This window comes from Hyperoodon ampullatus (genome assembly GCF_949752795.1).
Source record: "Hyperoodon ampullatus genome assembly, chromosome: 12".
Lineage (NCBI taxonomy): Eukaryota > Metazoa > Chordata > Mammalia > Artiodactyla > Ziphiidae > Hyperoodon > Hyperoodon ampullatus.
Genome location: NC_136925.1, coordinates 12,277,980 through 12,293,769, shown reverse-complemented (window position 1 = coordinate 12,293,769; position 15,790 = coordinate 12,277,980). Strand labels below are relative to the sequence as shown.

General features: G+C 34.8%; 1 protein-coding gene across 1 annotated transcript in view; it reads left to right on the top strand.

Moving 5' to 3' along the window:
- The window catches only part of ADGRB3 (adhesion G protein-coupled receptor B3), a gene marked incomplete at both ends in the record, with an annotated part of 799,939 nt that overhangs the window by 734,136 nt on the left and 50,013 nt on the right, over positions 1 to 15,790 (top strand). The window contains 3 exons of the mRNA XM_079716603.1: positions 8,924 to 9,074; positions 11,714 to 11,783; positions 14,097 to 14,163. Of these exons, the coding sequence (XP_079572729.1) occupies positions 8,924 to 9,074; positions 11,714 to 11,783; positions 14,097 to 14,163 (288 nt within the window). The remainder of the gene's footprint in view (positions 1 to 8,923; positions 9,075 to 11,713; positions 11,784 to 14,096; positions 14,164 to 15,790) is intronic.

The following is a 15,790-nucleotide window of genomic DNA, read 5'->3' as shown; positions in this document are numbered from 1 at the left end:
TGTTTTGTTCTTAGAATTCTTGAAAATCTGCCAAATGAAAAGAGTAAATAATTATATTTCACACTTTGAAAAATTCTTCACTATAATAATGTAAAATATTTTTCAAGTTGGAATTAAAGAATCATTAATATTTGAAATAAACTAGTCAAATAGACATCTTTGATAAACCTAATAAGAAGTGAGAAATATAGATAATCAAACTTAGAAATGAACAAATGGTATTTCTTAAAACTTATGAGAACATTATAGTATATAATCAGATACTAAGACATTGGAAAATATAAATGAAAAGGATAATTTCCTGGGAAAACATAAATTTCCAAAATTAATTAATTAAAAATTAAATTAATTCAAGAAGAAGTGAATATCCTGATGAGGTCTTTAATTAGAGAGTATTCATGGTATTGTAGAATTTTAGAGCTAGGGAAGTCTTTCAAGATCATATAGTAAAGGTCTCATTATGCGTGGGAATGTTGAGGTCCAAAGTTAGTGTGGCAAACTAAAAAAATTCCATTCATGAGCTCTGGAAATTAACAGGTCATGGGATATTCATGTGCGAGGGCAATTCAGGGGAGATGTTGTATGGCAAGAAGAGAATATGTGAGCTGGTAGTAAAGAAGTTGATGAACAGCTTAACCTTCCAAGAATTTTGACAATTGGAAAGAGAGAAAGCAACCCGATGAGAACCAGTCCAAAAAAAAAAGGCAATAAAAAGGAGGTTGATTGGCTGGTTTGTTGGTTGAAGATAGATATTTTAACAGATTTGTAGGCTAGGAGATTATGTATATAAGCATATAGGAGCTAACTAAATGGGGAGAGTATAGAGCTGACCAAATGTAGGGTCCAGAGTAGTTACTATGTATCAAGCTCTTTACATAGATCATGCCATTTAACCTTCACAAGAGTTCTACAAAGTAGGTGCTGTCAGCATCCTCATTTTTACATCAGATGAAGCAGTGTGTGAACCTGCCTCTTAGCTCTATTGCACCAGCTCCTGGAAGGGTGAGGGTCTGCTCTGGAAAGGAGGCAGAGGTAGATGAAGCTAAGGGTCCCAGGGAATATGAGGTTAACAATGCTACTGATGGTCCGTACCTCATCAGTAATGTTGAAGGCAAGCCCATCTGATATAAGAGTAAGGGGGGAAGTTGGGGCCTGAAAAAGATGAAAAAGATTGTGAGGCTTAGGCTATTAATGAGCAAAAACACATTGTCAAAATGCAGTGTAGTTATGTAGTTAAGGAAGTGCACAAGTTCTGGGGTCAGAGACAATGTCTTAACTGCTCCTCCTCATTCAGTAACCATGAAACATGGGCCAAGTTACTTAGTGTCTCCAAACCCTCATGTGCCAAATGGGGATGGTGATCATCTGACCACATGTTATTCTCTTTTATGCCATTAGGAAAACCTCTATCCTGCTTTATTCTTCTTTTGAGACTTCCTGGAGGATTCTTTGTATTTGGTTTGCTCCATGACTTAGAATTGGCCTGTCACACTTAAAAAAAAAATTGATGGGAATTGCATTGAATATATTTATCAATTTGGAGAAGATTGACATTTACATGACACTGAGCTTCTCAATTCATGTACATAATATATTTCCCATTTATTCTTGTCTTGTTTTGTGTACTTTAATTAAATGTTAGAATTTTCTACATGAAGCTCTGGTACATTTTTGTTAAATGTATTTGAGGTGTTTTATAATTTTGGTTGTTATTGTGAATAGGACCTTTTCTTTCATCTGATAATCTTTCCCTAGTGATTTTGTTTTATAGGTGCAATGTCTTTTCTCAGTTTCTGAAGGACTTAATCTGTTTTAGAAGTTTTAATTTTTCTGTTACCTCTATTATCTCTCCTCCTGCCTCACTTTTTTTTTTCTTTGCTTGGCATTTTTTCATTCTTCCATGTTGGAAGATTTTTTTAATTATCTAATTATCTTTGGCTGTGTAATCATATATAAAACAAGGCCCTAAAAAGTGACTTGAAGCTCTCTACTAGGGTAGATGGACTTATTGAAAGGTAATCTATATATTAATCAAGGATGAGCCAGTGTATGAAGATTTTTCCCCGTTGGGGGAGAATTTTACCCTCTGACCTGCTGGCATTTGGGGAGTAGAAGTGAGGGGAAAAGAGAGGGAAGGCCCTGTGGTTTAATACATACATTTGTATCTGCCTTGTACACTTACTCACTGAGACTGGTGTCTGAGTTCAGAACCCAACCTACTGAATTTTCCAAAGACTAAGCCTCCCTGTGACAGGGCTAGGTTACATTGAGCTGGGAAGAAATAGTTTCAGCTACTCTGTATGTAGAGTTTTCAACCAACCTGGCTCTTTTTCAGTCCCATGCAAACCTGGGTCTTCCTTTGGCCCCTACTTTTTCCACGTGTTAAACCCTCTGAAGGTCTGCAGAGTGAATAGGCTCCATTACAGTCAGTATTTCTTCCACCACCCCCTCACCCTACAAGAACTTAGGCTGTAACTTTCTCTGCCACTCTAAGTCAGTTACACCTCCTTCCCTCAGCATCTTCTGAATTTGTCAATGCCTTGAGTTCATTCACTCTTGTCTACTGCCTATTCTCTTTTTTTCCTGTTGCTCAAAAATTTGGCCATTTTAACATGGTTTGGGATGGAGAAGAGAGACAAATCTGTCATGATTCATTAGAAATTTTGTACTACATCTTCCAATGGATATTGCTGGTATATAAGGAAATCAGTTTTGTATATTGATATCAGTGTACAGGAAATATAATATTTGTATGTTGATCTTATTTCCAGCCACCTTGTTGATTCTTCTTATTATTTCCAATTGTTTAAAAAATTGGTCCTTTTGGGTTTTCTAGTAAGGAGATATATTTCTGCAATGATGAAAATATTGTCTCTTTCTTTCCTATTACTTTTTCTTGTAATGTTTTGGTGAGGACCTCCTATACAATTTAGAATAGTATAAGTGATGGTGGGCATGCTTTAATTCATGATGGGAATGCTTCTAATATTTCACTATTAGATATAATTTTCAATCATAAGTTTTGGAGAGATAACTTTTATTAAGTAAGAATATTCTCCTCTATTTGTACTATGTAATGAAGATATCGTAAATGATCATTGGATTTTGAATTTTATCAAATTCTTTCACATTTATTGATATGACCACATGGTTTCTTTAATCTGTTAATAAAATAAATTATATTGAGGTCACTTTAAATGTTGAAATCATCCTGCATTAGTGGGCACACTTATTTGACAGTGATTTATTATCATTTTTTCTGTATTTCTGGATTTGATCTTTAACTTAATACTTTCACATTTATGTAGATAAGTGAAAGTGGCTCATAGTTTTCTTGTTCATTTTGATGCCAATGTTATTCTAGTCTTGTAAAATGAATCAGATACTTCTAAACTTTTTCTTTGGCCTGAAAATATTTTATAAAATGGGACTTATAGTACATTAAGTTTGTTAGAATTTACTGGTAAATTTTTCTGAAACCTGTCATTTTTGAAAATTTCTTTTATTACTTTTTACTACCTTTTCATTTTAGCTAAGATTAAATTTTATCTCTCAGGCCAATTTTGATCATTTATGTTTTTCTTGAAGAATGTCCACCTTATGTAGATTTTCAATTTTATATATATATATTACCTGCTATCCTTTTATGATACTTTTAATAACATTTTTTATTCCTAATGTTATTTATTTTTCTTTCTCCTCCACCCTTTAAAAAATCACAATAGCCAAAGGTGTAGCTGCGTTATTAGCCTCTTGAATCAGCTTGGGTTTTGTAGATCAATTTGACTGTTTTTAATTTTTTTCGTTTGTAATTTCTGCTTTTGTCTTTATAAAACTCCTTCTGATTTCTTTAAGTGGCCCATTTATTTTCATTTTCTCTTGTTTCCTATCTAAAGCTTTAACTATCCTGAGTACTGTCATAGCAAAATTGCACAAGTTTTGATACTGTTTTTCAGTTCTAAATAGTTTATAATTTGGATTTTAATTTCTCTTTAATTCATTAATTATTTGAAAGTTTTCCCCCCAAGAGGTACAGAATTTTAATTTTGATTTCTAAATTCATTACATTGTAGTTTGTGAAAATGTCTTGTATGTTATCAAACTACTTAAGTTTATTTTATTCTACTTTCTGTCCTAGGACTAGTTAACTGCTATAAATATTCTATTTGTATTTTAAAGAACTGCACATGTTGTTTCTTATGTATAATATTGCAAAGAAAGAAGATTAATCACTTTTATTGATTGTTATATTATTCCATATTACTATTTTTCTCCACTTTTCTGTGACTTTCTGAGAGCTATAGGTTTTCTTTCATTGTAAACTTAGTTTGAGAGTTTGTCCTTGTAGATTTCTCAGGTTTTGTTTCATATACTTTGGAAACTTGTGATGAGTTTCATAGAAATGTGTTACTTTGGAAACTTCTTTATGGCCTGCTCCTTTTATCAGTATGAAAAGTCCTTCATCTCTTTTAATGCTCTTTTCAATATTAACATTGTGACATCTGATTTTTTCTTATTAGCATTTGCTTAATATAGCTCTTTCATCTCTTTATTCTCAGTCTTCCTATGTCATTGTGTTTGAGGTCTCTTATAAACTCATTACTGGATTTATCTTTTTTTATGCAGGATAAAAGTTCTTAACTTTTAACTAGTGAATCTAAAGCATTCCCATTTATTGTGATTCCTGTAGTTTAGAATTATTCTTACCCTCATTTAATTTTTCTGTGTATTATATTTTCTAGTTGTCCTTTTGCCTACCTTTAATTGGACTGAGATTTTTCTTAGTTCAATTTTTCTACTATTTTACAAATATATTATTTGTTTCCACATTTTTTGGTTACCTTAACATTGTTAACATAAATGTTCAAACATGTTTTTCTAACATCTAGTGTTAATCAGTATCTGAAATATTCCTGCAGACAAAAAAAGAGGCTTCAACATACTTTTAAATTACCCTGCTCCCTTGCAACTTTTATCTCTCACCTTTTAGCCCTCATTGATAGTATTTTGAATTATATATCCAAGTGGCTATATAATGAATATATATTTTTAATTTTTAATAAGCATTTATTAAGTCTTAACATATTTTAATATTGATATTCATGAGACTTCTTTTGTCTCATTCCCTTCTTCTGGACTTTTTATTATTATTGGTTTTTATTGTCTAGCAATTCTTTCAGAGAGAATCTTAAGGTAATAAACTTCAAAGTTCCTTTCCATTCTAAAAATGTCTTTATTTCTGCCTCTACTTGAATAATAGTTTTTCTGGGTGTAGAATTCTGCAAAGTTATATTCCCTTAGAATGTTGAAGATAACCTATTGTCTTCTTATATCCTGGGTTTCTCACAAGGAATTTGACGTCAATGTGATTCTTATTCCTTTGGAAGTAATCTTTCTTTTGACTCTGACAGCTTTTAAGATTTTCTCTTTATTCTTGATGTTCACAGATTTCATCACAATAGATCTTGGTGTGTGTGTGTGTGTGTGTGTCTGTCTGTCTGTCTGTCTGTCTGTCTTTCAGCTAGAGGATCTTTAATGTTCTGAGAAATTTCCCCATAATATTTCTTTAAAGGCTTCCTCCTCCTCAAATTTTCTCTCTTTTTTTCTTCCAAAAATACTTTTAAACAGATGTAGGGACCTCTGTATCATCCATATATCTTAACTCTCCTACTTTCCATGTCTTAATCTCTGCTCCTAATGGGTAGCTTTGGGCTTGGTATTCTTCATTCCTCCCTCGTCGGCTTTCTGTTTTTCAAGCATTGCTCACAGTACCTAGTCTACCACAGTTTACATATCTTTTCTTTCCAGTTATTTTATGCAAACTTTTCTGTTGTCCCTATGGATTTGTGATGAAAATTGTACATGAAGGTTATAGGTATAAACTGTCCTCAGTTTGCCAAGTTAAATACCTTTCCAAGTTTTGTAATATTTGTCAACAACACTCGTCATACACAAGCAGGACCAAATTGGAGTATGACAGGGAAGGAGGAGCCAAAGAAGTGGATGATGAGCTTGAAGAGCTACTGAGTGGCAAGCTGTGAAGACCCAGCTCTGATGGAGTTGAGAGCAGACACACACGGACTGAGTAAAGACAGAGTGTGAGAGGGTGGAGGTCACCACAGGGGGTCCAGTGGCAGGAAGAACTGACCAAGTGACAAGACGTGAACGTTGACAGAAAAGGAAAATCAGAGTTTGAGTTTATAAGTGGAAAAGTCCCCAATACTGTGGGAATCCAAGGATGGGTGATCTCTATGGTTCCAGATGTGGGACTTAGGTTCTGTGGAAGAAGAAATCAGAGAATCCTGAGCCCCAGACTTAGAGTGGCCGCCTTCTGGAAACTGATAGGACAAATGTGAAAATAACAGACTTTATTTGAAAATCGCTATTTATAAAAGTTGTACTTTAAAAGACAGCTTAGCAAATATAACACATCAGTAGAAAAATCAGTGTGTGTTTCATGAAGTGCATATCTGAGTATACTGATCCTTCACATGATAATGAAGCAAAATGTAGCTTCCTCTCTCTCAGCATCATAGGGTTTTGCTGTACCCTTCATACAAGTTTAGTTTCATAACTTTAGACCTCTTTAGTCCACAGATACACCTTTCTTACATTGAGACAGCTTAATTCCATACTTGGAGCATTTTCTAGGTGTACATGAATTTCATCTGATCATAGTAGAATGCCACCACCTATAAAAATGGGTCTTCTCTCATTACTGTATATTTCCCCACACATGTTGTGCCCATATTATTGTCCCGAGAGACATGAATTCTCGAAATATAAATGTCAGTAACCCCAAATTATTTGTATTATGTGTATTTCAATTTACATTAGAATTAAAGGGAGTCTCAGAAATCCCAAAGTAACAAGCATAATATAGCGAGAGCAAATTAAGTCACTGTAGTGAGACCTTGAGTATTTTACTACTTCTTACAAAATTTCAGTGCCTCTAGCACTTATCATTTAAACATTTCAACATTTTACATTGTTTCATATAACCCTGTACTGATAGTTTATAAATCAATAAACACATACAACTGAGAGGAGATGACCAGTTGGAAGGAACTGACAGGTGAATTAGAAAGTGTAACTAGTCCAGGAATTGAATGGAAGGGTTATCTTTGAAATTCAAGTCGGGATCTGGTACCACAGATCAAGAAGGAGCAAAGTAATCAGCCTGCAGATGTTTAAACTTCAACGTGGAAAAAAGTCTGTGTCTCAAGTACAGGAGGAATCACAGTTGGTTAAAGCTCCTACATTATGGTTGAAACAGGAGTAAAGAGATGAGGAAGAAGGCGCTGGAAATCCATGACCTTCTCAGACTGAAAGTTATCAATTTCTTTATGGATTGCTTTTTTTTTTTACTTTTTATTTTATATTAGAGTTGATTAACAATGTTGTGATTGTTTCAGGTGTACAGCAAAGTGATTCAGTTATACATATACATGTATCTATTCTTTTTAAAATTACTTTCCCATTTGGGTTGTTACATAATATTGACCAGAGTTCCCTGTGCTATACATTAGGTCCTTGTTGGTTATCCATTTTTAATATAGCAGTGTGTACATGTCAGTCCCAAACACCCAACAGTTTTGTAAGAATAAACTTAAGTACCAAGTAGATTTAAGTACCACATGAAATAAGGAATCCCGTGCTGAAAAATGGTAACAACATTTTTAGTACTACTTTAAAAAATGATGATTATACTCATAATCGGTTAAGCAGTTGCCATCTGCCTAGCACAGTCATATTCAGCATCTGTACATTCTCCCTCCTCATTAAAACAACCTGGTGAGATAAACATGGTAACTTTTTTTTATATGATTAAAAGAACTGAAAAGCTAAATTAACATCTGTTGAATTTCCAAAGAATAAACAAATAATTTGAATGATTTGGGTTAAATTTTTTAAAAGATATTCTGCTATAGTGGATCTGAATGGAGATGGGAGGATGGGGATTGTAGTTTTATTTCTTTGTTATGAGTGTTTAGTGATACTTTTTGTAGCTCTCTATGTTTTGCTTTTTTTCAATTTTTGGAAACAGCAAGACTGAAACTGACAAAGGAAGAAACTACTTTGGTTACTGGGACTGGTTTATAAAGACTGGCATTTTAACAAGATTTACACAAAGAAATTATACCAGTAGTGAAGTAAGTAGCAGCCTTTACCAAAATGAAGCTGCTCATCTTTGCAGACGAGTCACAAGTAACTAATGGTGGCACATTTAAGTGATTAAGTTGCACAAAGAAAAAGATCTCTGAAATCATGGCTGTGCACTGCCAGTGACTTGGTTAGCTCTTCAAAATGATTTGATTAGGATACACATTATAGTGTAATAACACAGAGCAATGTATTAAGTACTTTGAAATATGCATGCTATTTTTTTCTAGGCTATTAGCCAGACCTCATTTTGTACTTTGCCCTTACATCTTGAATATCACACTTGTATAAAAAAGCATAATATTTTTTTTCTTTTGAAAGGCTGTGGCAATATAATCTTAACATCAACAGATAATACAACAAAGCATTATTGATTAAAAAGGAAGGATAAAGAATGTACCAAAAAGAAGTATGCAAGATGTCTGTAACTTAAATTAACCCAAAGAAAGGATCATTCCCATAATTATGTTTCAAGAAAAAGATTCAAGTAAAGTAGTAATTTAAATCTCCCTAGAGTTTAAATTTACATTCAGTCTTCACCTCATAAAAAATTGAACACACAAGTGGAATTAGGACATTTATTTCTATCATAGATAATGTACAGCATAAAGACTCCAGAGTTTCTAATTTCTGTAAATAATTACTCTGTCACAAAGCAGAGGTAGATATTTGAAGTAAAAGCAATGAGTTGGAGATTAACAACCTTCTGAAGGACACGTGTTGCCCGCATATTAAGTGTGAGTCTTTTCTGTTTCCTCAGAGCATCTGTACAACCACCACTGCATTTTTGCACTTTTTCTTCCTGGCTTCATTCTGTTGGGTTTTGACTGAGGCGTGGCAATCATATATGGCTGTAACTGGAAAAATTAGGACGCGGCTTATAAGGAAACGATTTTTGTGCCTTGGATGGGGTAAGCATATTAATATTCCCTTTCGTGCTCTTGTTAAAATGACCTTGAACACTTCTGTAATGAATGAAGCTGGAGAGTGTGATTATCCCCAGGCTACTTTGTCTAATTTGATATGTGGAAGTGGAAATATAGGAGGCTGGTCATATTTGAACATTCTTTGGGCATTTGGAACTTTAAAAAGGAGTGAATATTAGATGACCACATAGCTGGTCAGTTGATAATCAATAGTGCCCACGTGGTAGGAAATGAGACCTGAGGTATCTACAAACAGGGAATCAAAGTGTTCTCTACTAATAGGTTCTGGAAACACAAAATGTCTTAAGATGTTCAGGGCTCAAAGCATGATGTTCTAGTCATGTACACTAACCATGTACTGTACTCCCCACAAGAAAACTCTGAGGACTCCATTTCAGTAGAGCTATACGCGTCACAGGAGAAAGCTGTTCAGACCGTGAGTGAAACCTCATGGCTAGTCCGTGGGGTCCTCAAAGGAAACACAGAATTGATTATGGGCTGAGGATGAATTAATTCTTCAATAGGAAAAGTTTCTGTCACATTGACTTATGAAATGGACATCTGGAAGACATATACATTTCAAAGGACCAATTCTAATGTTTAATTGGAATTAATAAATTGGTTTAATTATAATTAATTAATTAGTTTAATTCACTTAAGAAACTAGTTTTAGAGGAAAAAAACAGGATTTTGTCTTATTTGCCTTTGAGTTGCAAAAGACCTGCGCTAAAAAACTGGGGGATTTTGGACCAAATATATAACAAATGCCTAATGTACCAGAGTATAGAATGCTAGAGGGACCCTGAAAAATTACAAATAAGTGGACTTATTACCATACCAGAATAATTCATGCTGGAAAAAATAGGACAAAGAACACGAAGATTATCCATCCGTTTCAGCTAGGGGATGTCATGTCTGCACAGGGAAATGGGAAAACCACTAAGAAGAGATTGGAGAATGTAATGTACTTACAGTTTCTTAAAATTTTTGTCTGGATTTCATGTTAAAGTCCTTCTAAAGTTGAATCAGGAATTGATTAGGTCCAAGAACTATAGTATGCAGGGAAATGAAGACTTTCCTTGAAGTATAAAAAGTAGCAATTTTCAGGAACCTTAACTACCTTATTTAATACCATTAGCAAAGATGATATTGAGGAGAAGGGTGCACAGCTGGTCTCCAGGATGACTGCTAATATTAAACTCCTCTGGGTAGCAAAAAAGCTAAACCAATGGTTCTAGACTGTCAGGAGGTCTGGGAGTGGGCAGAATAGTGGCATATGAGTTTCATGACAGCAAAGTGCAACATAATAATTTAGAAAAAATTTTAATCTAAATTGTTTGGAATGAAGACTATTAGCTCTTCAGCTAGGACCCAGAAGAGAATTTTTTTCTAACAAACTCGGTCTGGTCAATCAAAAAGGTCAACTATATGAAAAAGGAGGAGAAGAAGGAGGACAAGAAAGGGGGAGGACGAGACATTGTACATATAATTACATACATACATATAGTTACAAATATATATGTGTATATACACATATATGTATATATCCAGAGAGATATATACATATACACATACATATAATATCATATATATGCAGAGAGAGAGAGAGACCAGCATTTGTTTAAAAGAACATGGTGTGTCCCTCAGAGGTGCTCTTTACAGTTCCCACCATTTAAACCTCATGAAAGAATGTAATGTCATTTGAAGATTCCCAGAAGAGAATAAGGAAAAATAATAGGAAGAAAGAAGATGGATGGAGGGGACACAAGAAGATGATTAGATGATGGATTTTTCAACCTGAAAACACAAACATGGTCTTCCTGAAAAAAAGGCATGACTGGATAAACCATTAGGTTAGACTGAACCCCATTCGCTGAACACAGGGAGTTTCCATTGAACTTGAGCAAGGTAAGCGTGATTCATAGAAACATAAACTAAAAGGTGTCAGGTCGGAATTGGTGAAGGAATGCAGGCACTTGAATGCCAAGAGGGACAAAGTGTTGCCCGGAGTGATACCTACCTAGAGGTTCATGAAGAAAAACTGGCATAAATTCCCTGAACTTTGTTCAAGATTGTTAAAGGATGAGCAGGAAGCCTAAAACTCAACTCCTCGAGCCCTTAACCCTGTTCCTACATTCTTGTTATTATAAGTAAATCATAAAGAATTAAGTGATTTATTTTTTCTATCTTATTATGAGTACAACTTGTTGTGGATCAATATAAGGCCAACTGAATGTCCCATTTCTGTGATATTCAATCACACCAGAACATCCTTTTTTTGCCTTTCTGATTTTATAAATATAAATTTCCTTTATAAGAGTGTAAACCCTTATGGAAAAAAACAAAAGATATACTAAATCTCTGTTATGAGTTTCCTTTAAACCCATGTCAAATGCGGTGGTAACCTAGCAACATCAGACAGATGCGCTGACTTAAAAACCCATTTGGCGTACTCATGTTTTTGTACTTGGAAGAAATTTTGTAATGGAAGCATACTTTATGAAGTGATTCATCTGAGGGTAGTTCCTCTGATTTCAGCACTCCAAGTTTGTTCTGGCTTTGCTTGAGCCAGTGTGCACAGTGGTTGTAGCTGAATGTAAAGTGTGACAATGCTTTTCTTGCAGGTTTACCAGCATTAGTGGTGGCCACATCAGTAGGCTTCACCAGGACAAAAGGATATGGCACTGATCACTAGTAAGTCTGTCCACGGTGATAAATCTTGTTTATAGTTAAGTAAGTCATCAAATATGCTTCATTAGTCTTGGCTGGCACTGCTGATGGCTTGCACTTTATCACTGAGTCATTAACAATGGTATGTCATATTACTTAGGAATGATGTAAGTGGCTTAAATGCACAAAAGGTAGACATTAAATGCTGCAGAACTATTCAAAATTCTTGTTTCAGTCTCCCATTTATTTGTAAGACCAGCGTCCTTAATTTCTAAAATATTTCAATATTTACTTTGCATGTTCAATCTCAGTACCTTTTTTAAATAACTGGATAAATCTTGACATGTTTACATTTTAGAATATGATTCCGATGTGAGCTTCTGATTTCACAGATGATGGTATATACTTGTAGTCACCAAATTATGTCATGTTAGTTCAAGTTTTGTTGCTATGTTAGGGTAATGCATATTGAAACCTGTAGGTCAGGGAATCAATAGACTCCAAACTATAAAATTCCTGGGCTATGGAAGAAATTAGAAGGGAGAAAAAGGGATGTGGCATCAGCCCACCCTAATCAGAGCTGGAATACTTGTAACAGTCTATGAGAGAATTTATAAGTCAAGACTACATTTAATATTCCAAATGTGAAACAATGCACTTTCATATTTTACTTCATCTGCTCTTTCAAGTTGAGGAGACAGTAGAGAAATGAGGAAAGAGATGTGCATCTTATTAGAGGCATACGTCTTAAAGAGAGATGTCCTGTTTAACTGTGCTCAGGTTTGAGATAGGGATCATTGCTAATGAGGCCCTCCTGTGGGTACATCCAACTGGAGAGCGTGCCAAAAGACACCACTTCACCTGCCACCCGAAAGAAACATCCAAAGAATTGCAAGAACTCATGTCATCAGAGCACTTGCTTTTCTTATGCAATCTACAGTAAGGAAAACCTCCCTGGTAATATATGCTGTAGAGCAGTCCTAGTACAGCACCATTACCTTTAAGTTATTGCTTTTCAGAGTAGCATGCCTCTTTTTGAAAGGCACCATGTTGGGGACATGGAAAGAGTAGGATTATAGATGACACAGTTCCAAGTTTCAAGGAGTGTATGATTAACAATGAATGCAATATGATGAGGAATGTATCAGTTTGAAGACGAATTTACACAAAAATGCAGTAGAAATTGAGTGGCAGTTTCAGAGACACCAAACTGAAGCATTCTATCAGACTAAGGGCTTTTTCTCCAGGTATTTTATTTTTAAAATAGATATTAAATCGTCGACCTCAAAGTGGGAAAGTAGACTTTTATCTATCCGCTGTTATGGCCAAGGAGCAATAACTAGATGCAGACTTCGAATCCACACACACACACGCACATGCACGCACACATGCATACACTGATTTACATAGTAACATTCACTTTATTAAGTGTATATAATTCTGTGAGTTTTAACAAATGTGTAAGTCATGTAACCACCACCACAACCAATATAGAAAAGTTCTTAGAAGAGAGAGAGACAACAGTTATTGTTAGTTGTTGATTGTTGGTCATTTTGGAGGCAGTCTGCTGATTCTGGGGACTGAGAAATAAATGGAAAGGGTCAGAGGTCAAAGACAAGTGCGTGAAATGGTGGGCAAGACTCTGCCTCAAGAAGACCTCTTGACGGCCCTCTGCTATGTGAGAATGAGTGTTTTTACCTAAGTGGTTACCATGTCTCTATCAATGAAAACCTGCATCTCTTGGTGAATCTAGTAATTGAAACAAACACAGCTGTATTTATTTTTATTCAAAAGCTTATCTTCAGTGATTTTTTAGTAGTATAGGAAAAAGTAAAATTAAGAGAAAAAAAAACATGCAAAATGTAGATTATCCGTTCTTTGCAATGATGGCTTCTAAACCAATGTCTCCCACTACCTCAATGGCCTCAAAGAAGAACAGGTAAATGGCACATATGAGACTCTAAAAACACGCTGTTCTTGCTTCAAAGTATATTTGAAAAATTCCATAATGGATGTAAAGCAGCATTTTACAAAACTTAATCATCACCTTTGTACTGAAAGTCAGTATAAAAATCTCACTGCAAGAGTAATTTGCCTAAAATGTTTTAACTGCCCGAGAGTAAGACCTTATAATCAAAGCGTCTTTTCTGTGAGAGGTATGCAGTATTTCTTACTCACAAAATGCACTAATTTTAGCTTTTTTCCACATCTTCTGTGCTATATTTTTAAACTACAAACCTTTGAAATATGCCAAAATTCCAAGTTATTTGTATCACACTTTAGTGGTTTAACCCTTATCACTAATTTTTGTTAGTTTTTATCTGATGTTATTTTCAGCTGCTGGCTCTCCCTTGAAGGAGGACTGCTCTACGCTTTTGTGGGACCCGCAGCTGCTGTTGTCCTGGTAAACACCGAAATCAACTTAGTTTGTTTTCTTAGCAAAGGAAGGCTACCTCGTTTCCATTAGAGAGACACTTCTGTATTGTGTAGAAAATTTAAAGTTCAATGAATCTTTGCTTAAATTTGAATGTTGACTGCTATTCAGTCTTTTATTATGCTAAAATATGCTTATTTTGAAGGCTGAAGAATATTAAATGTGGGAGTGTGGGATTTCTCTTACAGGAATTTCACATTTGTGACGAAGTTTAAGTTTTGGTAAATTCTTCCTCATTAATGTATAGAATTTCATCATTATTATTTCAGCTTCACACTACTCTGTATGAGCTACATTGTTATTGAGATCTCTTAATAATAACTGTGGCTGATACCAAATAGCAACAAGAAAATATATGTTTGTGGGTCAAAGTTTCTTAGCCTCCGGGCTGCAGACATTTTGAGCTGGACATTTCTTTGTTGTGAGGCTGTCCTGTGTATTTATCAGCACACCTGGCATCTACCTACTAAATACCAATAATACCCTTCAGTTGTTAACAATCAGAAAATGTCTCCAGACATTTCTCAATGTTGTCTGGGGGCAAAAATCCCCCCCCTGCCCGGGCCCCAGTTGAGAACCCCTGCCATATGTTATGCATAAGGTTTACAAATTTTTCTTTTCTGAATCAGAAAATAATTCCTTTACATGTTTGTTTATAGGAACATGAAAATTTCCCACTAATCTGCCTTTCTTTCTCTCTCTCTGAATTTATTGATTACAAATCTTTCTTGCCTAATAAATCTTTGAAAAATGTTAGAAGAGAAACAATCTGAATTAAATATGAAGATCCATTTTGCTGTACAATTAGATTTCTAATTGAAAAGTTACCCTTTGGTTTCTTGAACGATTCATTCAATAAATTGGAAGCTAGCGATATCTATCTTAATACCTCTGCATGACTTTTCTTCCTTTAAAGCTTCTTCTTCTGCCTCTAAATTATAACAGAGAGCAGGAACTCTTTGTGATTCACAAGAAAAAGAAAATCTAGGCATGAGGGTTAGAAGAGCATAGGGAAAATGGAACTATTGCACACATTTTTGTCTGCTGCATTAAATTTTTATTTAATCAATTGAATTATTTCCCTTGGCTACTAGGTTAACATACCTATAACCCTAAAATGAAGAAACAAAAAGTATGTGTATAATTAAAAGATAAAAGTTCTTTGGAGTGGTGATGAATTCCCTCATGATTAAATTGTAGATTAATAGAATCCATGGAATACACTTTTTTTTTTTTTAGTTCAAATAATAGACGTACAAAGATGAGTACCTCTTTCTCTTGATCAAATGGTATCTTGTAAGGAAGCTATGAAGAGTGACACCTAAGTCCTTACCTAACGGGTGCTTTGGATCTTCCTTACACCAGTAATTCAGCAGATTTCAGCTTTATGTTCCATCTGCCCAAAGCATATTGGAGAAGTGGAAGTTTCTTTTTTTTATTAACTAGTCATCCTGCTTCATTTAAAACAGAAATTTTGTGAACTACTAGTTTCAGTGTAAAGGCTTCACCATTTGCATTGGGGGTCGCACCAAGATTCTTTTGACCATGGAGGGTGAGGGGCAGGAAGGGAAAAAGGAGAAAATATTTTTCCTTGATT